This window comes from Vipera ursinii, assembly GCF_947247035.1.
Source record: "Vipera ursinii genome assembly, chromosome: 3".
NCBI lineage: Eukaryota > Metazoa > Chordata > Lepidosauria > Squamata > Viperidae > Vipera > Vipera ursinii.
Genome location: NC_139516.1, coordinates 3,210,595 through 3,218,564, shown reverse-complemented (window position 1 = coordinate 3,218,564; position 7,970 = coordinate 3,210,595). Strand labels below are relative to the sequence as shown.

The 7,970-nt window shown below is 47.5% G+C and overlaps 1 protein-coding gene across 1 annotated transcript; it reads right to left on the bottom strand.

Annotated features, from left to right (window-relative positions):
• Nucleotides 1–6,084: 6,084 nt before the first annotated feature.
• Nucleotides 6,085–6,768, bottom strand: TMEM74B (transmembrane protein 74B; the record flags this gene model as incomplete). The annotated part of the gene is made up of 1 exon (XM_083360579.1): nucleotides 6,085–6,768. The coding sequence occupies one exon, from the start codon at nucleotides 6,766–6,768 to the stop codon at nucleotides 6,085–6,087; it is 684 nt and encodes a 227-aa protein (XP_083216705.1).
• Between the last annotated feature and the right edge of the window lie 1,202 nt (nucleotides 6,769–7,970).

Below are 7,970 nucleotides of genomic sequence, written 5' to 3'. Positions count from 1 at the left end.
ATTTTTGGCCACTACTGTAGAAGGCCGTGTCTCGGGCGCCTTCTATTGAATAAGGCCACAGCTGGAATCCTGCCTCCAGTAAAACAGATGTTGAGACTCTCGAAAGAGTGCAGAGAAAAGCAATGAAGTCCCAACTCTACAAATGCAGCCGTTTTTCCTACTCATTTTTAGCTGAAACGTAGATTGGAAGGGTGGGTGGTTTGCCCAGGTGCTTCGCTAGTCGAAATAATCTTTTGTCCCATGGGAACCAAGGTCATCGGCTGCTCCGGGGGTTGCAGGCCGAGCATTGCGTAAGCTTCTTCTAGGTGGCTTCCAAGTCCAAAGCCGTCATACCTTTGTCCTTCTGCCGGATCGTGCTTTGCTAACAAGGTCATCTGTAAAATCAGCTTCCATGTGTCATCGGAAAGGAAGCATGGAAAATATCTGTCACATGCATGGGGATTGGTTTCACCTGGCAGGTATATGAAGGACAGGACAGATTGGCCCAAAAGATCAGGGCCAGCTCTTTCTTCTCAATCCTTTTCAACCCAATCATTATGGAAAGTGACTACAGGTACTTGCAACCATTCATTTAGTGGGACTAGAACTCACCATCTCCTGGCGATTGACCCAAAGTCACCCAGCCGGCTTTCATGCCTAAGGCAGGACTAGAACTCACCATCTCCTGGTGATTGGCTCAAAGTCACCCAGCTGGCTTTCATGCCTAAGGCAGGACTAGAACTCACCGTCTCCTGGTGATTGGCCCACAGTCACCCAGCCGGCTTTCATGCCTAAGGCAGGACTAGAACTCACTGTCTCCTGATGATTGGCTCAAAGTCACCCAGCTGGCTTTCATGCCTAGGGCGGGATTACAACTCACCATCTCCTGGTGATTGGCCCACAGTCACCCAGCCGGCTTTCATGCCTAAGGCAGAACTCACTGTCTCCTGGTGATTGGCTCAAAGTTACCCAGCTGGCTTTCATGCCTAGGGCGGGATTAGAACTCACCATCTCCTGGTGATTGGCCCACAGTCACCCAGCAGACTTTCATGCCTAAGGCAGGACTAGAACTCACCGTCTCCTGGTGATTGACCCAAAGTCACCCAGCTGGGTTTCGTGCTTAAGGTAAGACTAGAACTCAGAGTCTCCTAGCATTGCGCCATTAGGAAAGTGATTTAAATTGCATCGATTGCATAATGGCGTCCCCACAGATGTTACCCTGTCCAATTTCATGGACACTCAAGTATAACAAAAAAAACTTTCCTCCCAGAATTGGCTTGTGCAACTGAAGTTTCCTTTCTTTGAGATTTCAGGGCTAATTAAACAGACTGTGATGTATCCTGGCTTGCTTTTATGCTGTGACATTTTTTCCCTTTGATACAAACATAGATCCTTACCAGCATTTTCTTTGTGGGAGGGACGGCAGCAAGAAAATCCATTTTTTCCCCCCAAGTGTAAATGGTTCCTTTCAAACGTAAGAAATGATATAATCCAGGTTCCCTGTTTGTTGCCTAATTCGATCCGCCGCTAAGCTGGATTAAAATTGGCTTCACGTGCATCCATGCTGGTTTGCTTGTTTAACCACCATCTACCGGTGACCCTTGTCTTGAAAGCGGAAGTTGTTAATAAACACAACTGCAGAATTCTCAGCGATGGCCAGGCTGACTGTGGAACTCTGGGAAATGAAGTCTTTCTCCCTGAACATTGCCAAGGTTGAGGAATCTTGGAGAGACGTCTAAGCTCAAGGAAAAATTGATCTCCCGTGTTATGCTTAAACATGGTTTGTTGTGCCATTGGCGGTCAAGTTAAGCCATAAAGCAGAGCAGTGGGGTGCCACAAGGCTCCGTCTTAGGCCCAGGACTCTTCAACATCTTCATAAATGACTTGAGACAAGCGAATAGAAGGGGAACTCATCAAATTTGCAGATGACACCAAACTGGCAGGAGTAGACAACACCTCGGAAGACAAACTCAGGATCCAAAAGGATCTTGACAAACTGGAAGAAAATGAGTTTCAATGTGGAGAAAAGCAAAGTCCTGCACTTAGGCAGGAAAAACCAAAGGCATAAAAGTACAGATTGGGCGAGACCCAACTTAAAAACCGCAACTGTGAGAGTGACCTTGGAGTCCTAGTGGACGATTGCTTGATGCCGGATGTGTGCAGCAGCAGCCAAAAAAGCTAACACAATCCTGGGTTGCATAAACAGAGGCATAGAATCAAGATCACGAGAGGTATTAGTACCGCCATAAAAACCCCAGTAAGACCACAATTGGAATACTTCAACCAATTTTGGTCACCATATCAGAAAAAAGACGTTGAGACCTTGGAAGAAATTCAGAGAAGAGCAACTAAGATGATCTAAGGACTGGAGGCTAAAACATACGAAGAACGGCTGCGGGACTTGGGTTTGGCTAGTCTAGAGAAAAGAAGAAATAGGGGAGACATGATAGCAGCGTTCCGGTATTTGGGGGGCTGCCACAAAGAAGAGGAGGGGGTCAGGTTGTTCACCAAAGCTCCAGAGGGAAGGACGAGAAACAACGGTTGGAAACCGATCAAGGAGAGAAGCAACCTGGAATTGAGGAGAAACTTCCCGACAGTGAGGACAATCAACCAGTGGAACAGCTGGCCACCAGGAATTGTTGGCCCTCCATCACTGGAGATCTTTAAGAAGAGACTAGACAATCACCTGTCTGAGACGGTGTAGGTTCTCCTGCTTGAGCAGGGGGCTGGACTAGAAGACCTCCAAGGTCCCTTCCAGCTCTATTCTGTATTTACTAAGTGAATTGAGCGCAGTCGTTAATTGAATTCGGCTTCCCGCAACAAAGCCAGCCGAAAAAGCCACAAAACGGCAGCCACACGACCGCGGGACACAGCAACCCTCGTAAACACCTGCCGGTTGCCAACGCTTGAATTTCGGTCCCTCGACTGTGAGGCTGCCGCGACGGTCGTAAGTGTGAGGATCAGTCCCGGCTCTCTGTTTTCGGCGCCGTTGCAGCTGTGAAGGGTCACCAAGCGAAGCGTTGGAAGTCGAGGCCTCTCCTTTTATTCGATAACCTTAACATTTTGAACAAGCCGGCCTGGTCTGATGGGTTTGGGGTTTTAATTATTGATTTTAACTCATTTATGGTATCGGGCATACTTGTTTAATTTGTTTTTAATTTTTGTATTTTGTACTTTGGTGTTTATTGCCCTGTACACCGCCCTGAGTCCTTCGGGAGAAGGGCGGTATATAAATCAAATAAATATAAATATAATATTTTCTGCATTCGCTCAACCTGTGCTTTACGAACGACAAACGGAAAAGGCAAACCGTGCGATTTGGCCCAATGAAGGTAGCAAATTCTGGCACAAAGAGTTTATTGTTTTCTTACGCTTTATTTTTAAAACGACACTTCCCCCCCACTTTTTTTTTTGTAATCATAAACAAGAGGCATGTGTGGGACAGGGTGATGCATCGGGAGCCATCCTATTAAAAGAGACGGGCAAGGCAGCTCAAGTCCCCCCCCCCCGTTCTTGGAAATCCTGAATATCAAAGGATTCCTGGTTTTTTTTTTTCTGGATTGCGGCTGCTTGGCTGCAAATTCAGAGGTCACCTTTCCATTTTAGCCGCCTCTGCACGAGTTCCATTTTTAAACTTCCTGCTGACACATCCCCGACTAGGGCGAACCGCACGCGGGCTAGCATTAATGTTTCATGGCTTGCAACCCGAGCGGTAATTTCATCCAGACAATGGGCTTCCAAAATCAGGAAACCAGGCAAAGAGGAAGGGCAAAACGGCGGGAGGGGAAAAAAAAATGGTTTGAAAACCAGGATTGTGTTTGTCACCCAAGATGCAGCCAAGTCATGGAAATGTAAGGTGGTGGGTTTTTCTCTCTCTTTTTTTTTTTTTGCTGGTGTGGATTTTGTGTGTGCTTATGAGTTGATCGGCGAGGTTGTGTTCCGAGGCTCGGCGTTCACAAAGAAGGGAACACCGCTTGGGCCAATGTGGCAGAGCTGCAGAAACCCGGTCACACTCGCGAGGGTTGTGAGAGGTGCGGTGGTGAGGGTCAGCAGCCGATACACAAAGTGGCGCAGAGGTTGCCATTGCTCAAGATTGCAGGAAAAGAGAGAGGGGGGAGGGAGGAGAGAGATGGAGAAGGAGAAGGGGAAGGGGGAAGGGAGAGAGAGAGGGAGGGAGGAGAAAAAGAGGGGCAGGGAGGGAGAGAGACACAGGGGAGAGAGGGAGAAAGGGAGGGAGAGGGAGGGAGAGAGGGAGGGAGGAGAAAAAGGGGGAGAGAGGGAGAGAGACATGGGAGAGAGGGGAGAAAGAGAGGGAGAGAGAGAGGGAGGGAAAGGGAGGGAGAGAGGGAGAGAGACACAGGGGAGAGGGAGAAAGGGAGGGAGAGGGAGGGAGAGAGGGAGGGAGGAGAAAAAGGGGGAGAGGGAGAGAGACATGGGAGAGAGGGGAGAAAGAGAGGGAGAGAGGGAGGGAAAGGGAGGGAGAGAGACACAGGGGAGAGAGGGAGAAAGGTGGGAGGTCATTCAAACCACAGCCAACCTCCAGAGAGGGATGGTGGGGCTCTGGGTCTCCAGTCTAGGCATTTCGCTAGTAGAACAGTCGAGCAGTTAAAACGTCTGTGTGAGTCCCGGTTTATAACATCGACCATGTTTATGGGAGACCCCAAAGGTTCTCTCAGCCTCACCGCTTCCGAGAGAAGTCCTAATTCCCTGCGAAGTTCAAAAATCAAATATTTGGTTCACCCCCAAAGTGTTGCCAGAACAGGCTTTTTTTAAAAAAAAAGAAAAGAAAGAAAAAAAAGAAAAACCTGTGAGTGTTAGCCAGAGAAGTATCACTGGACTGAAACGGCTTCTGTGCACACGTTTTATCTTAGGAAAGAAAGAAAAAAAAATCCCCATTTTTGACCTACACAACAATCCTGTAATAAGGAAAGTTGTCTTGAAGCGTTGCCCTTCCAGTTGCTTCTTCAAAAGGACGGGAATAACTGAAGGGAATATTTGTAGCTCCGGGTTGAAATGAGAGGTCCTTGGTGCTCTCGGAGCTGGGCTGTTTCCTAGCCGATGTTTCATAACCTGACTACATAGCATCGTCAGTCCTAGAAGAGGGGAGGAGGAGGAGGAGGAGGAGGAGGAGGAGGAGGAGGAGGAGGAGGAGGAGGAGGAGATGATCCTTGGTGCTCTTTGAGCTCAATTGTGGGGGTTTTTAGAGGATAATAATAATAATAATAATAATAATAATAATAATAATAATAATAATAATAATAATAATAATAATAAGAAGAAGAAGAAGAAGAAGAAGAAGAAGAAGAAGAAGAAGAAGAAGAAGAAGAAGAAGAAGAAGAAGAAGAAGAAGAAGAAGAAGTTGGAAGGGACCTTGGAGGTTATCTAGTCCAACCCCCTGCTCAGGCAGGAAACCCTATCCCATTTCAGGCAAATGGCTGTCCAGTCTCTTCTTAAAAGCCTCCAGCGATGGAGCACCCACAGCTTCTGGAGGCAGGTAGTTCCACTGGTTAATTGTTCTAACTGTCAGGAAGTTTCTCCTTAGTTCTAGGTTGCTTCTCTCCTTGACTAGTTTCCATCCGTTGCTTCTCGTCCTGCCTTCAGGGGCTTTGGAGAATAGCTTGACTCCCTCTTCTTTGGGGCAGCCCCTGAGATATTGGAAGACTGCTATCATGTCACCCCTCACTCTTAACTTTCATTACCTTTCATTCAGAGGTAATCCCCAATTCCTTCTAGCACTGATGATGTTCCCTAGTTGGGTCATGAAATGTCTCCAAGAAAATGACCAAGCTCAGAGAGCACCAAGGACCCCACAGTCCTCCTCTATCTCTTCCTCTTCCTCTTCTTCCTCCTCCTCTGCACTCCACTCCCTTCTAGCACTGTTGATATCACCTAGTTGGGTCATGAAATGTCTGCAAGAAAATCACCACGTTCAGAGAACACCAAAGACCCCACAGTCCTCCTCCTCCTCCTCCTCCTCCCCACTCCACTCCCTTCTAACACTGTTGATGTCAACCTAGTTGGGTCATGAAATGTCTGCAAGGAAACCACCCAGCTCAGAGACAACCACAGAAAGGACTGTATCCAATCCCTCAGATCAGAGAGCTCTCAGCAGCTCTGCGTGGCACTGGTCATTTCGGTCATCTGAATGACCTCATTCTCCACCAAAGTTTGCCCTCCTTCTCCGTTGAGCTGCCTCATCCTCAGGTTGATGGACCCATAGGTCTTTCGGGGGCCTCTGGACCCTGGGAATGTCCTCCTCCTATACAGCTCCCCTTTGTACATGGAGACCATCAAGAGGACGGACAGGAGCATCCCGCCCAAAGTCAACATGACCAAGCCAGCGATGATGCACTTGTCCAAATGGGAGCTGAGGTGGGCGTAGTACATCTCCAGTCTCTCCATCTCCCGGGCGGACACTGTGTCCGGGTTCACCCGAGCCTCACGCGGGATGCTGTAAGCCACGATCACCAGCAAAATCCCCCCAACCAGGAACAGCAGGGCCAAAATGAAGCCGTAGTCCACCGAGTTCCCAGTTGGGTCTGACAATGGGGTGTCCTCCGACCTTGGGGAAAGGTCATCGGTGGGAGGTGCTGGATGTTCCTTGGGGTTCCCTGGCCCTCTCTGGAAAGAAGTCTCTTCCTCTTCCTCTTCCTCCCTCTGATAAGAGGCATTCTCGATTCCTGGCTTGGCCGCTGTCCGTGGTGCTGAAGGTTTTCCTTGCCCCGCTCTCTGGCTGGACCCCAGATGACTCTCTAAGACTGTCAGTTCCAGAGGACTAGTGGATGCCATTGGGATGATGTCGCCTTGGTCATCCCCCTCAGTGCTTCACCTGCAGGTGCATGAAAACACAAGCATCAAACGGATGAGGACACAGGCCTTCGTGCGGATCTGAACTGTTTCAACTTCTTCCCTCAAGATGACTCTTATAGGGCATTGCAACCCAAAACAACTAGACCCAAGGACAATATTTTTTCCCCCGTGTCATCCCTCTGCTAAGCAACTAAACGGCACCACACTTTTATGCCCTGGGATGTCAAACCACCTAGTAGGACTGTTACTATTCTGTTTCTCATCTTTCCTATTGCCTATTCCTTTAGCATCTTATGGCTATAACTTGTTTGTATCTTATGAATAGGATAGGATAGGATAGGATAGGATAGGATAGGATAGGATAGGATAGGATAGGATAGGATAGGATAGGATAGAAAATAGAAATAACAGATAATAGAATAGAATGGAATGGAATGGAATGGAATGGAATGGAATGGAATGGAATGGAATGGAATGGAATGGAGAATAGAGAATAGACAATAGAATAGTCTAGACTAGACTGGAATAGAACGGAACAGAACAGAATAGAATAGAATAGACTGGAATGGAACGGAACGGAATGGAGAATAGAGAATAGAGAATAGAGAATAGAGAATAGAGAATAGAGAATAGAGAATAGAGAATAGAGAATAGAGAATAGAGAATAGAATAGACTGGGACTGGGACTGGAACGGAACGGAACAGAACAGAACAGAACAGAACAGAACAGAACAGAACAGAACAGAACAGAACAGAATAGAATAGAATAGAATAGAATAGAATAGAATAGAATAGAATAGAATAGAATAACAGGGCTGGAAGGGACCTTGGAGGTCTTCTAGTCCAACCCCCTGCTCAGGCAGGAAAGCCTATACCATTTCAGAGAAATGGTTGTCTAATCTCTTCTTCAAAATTTCACAACTTCTGGAGGCAAGTGGTTCCAATGATTAGTCATTCTCACTGTCAGGAAACTTCTCCTTAATCCAAGATTGGTTCTCTCTCCTTGGTAAGTTTCCATCCGTTGTTTCTTGTCCTGCTCAGTGGTGCTTTGGAGAACGGAACAGAATACCAGAATTGGAAGAGACCATGGAGGTCATCTAGTCCAACCCCCAGGCCAAGCAGGAGACCCTCTACCATTTCAGACAAATGGCTGTCCAGTCTCCTCTTAAAACCCTCCAGTG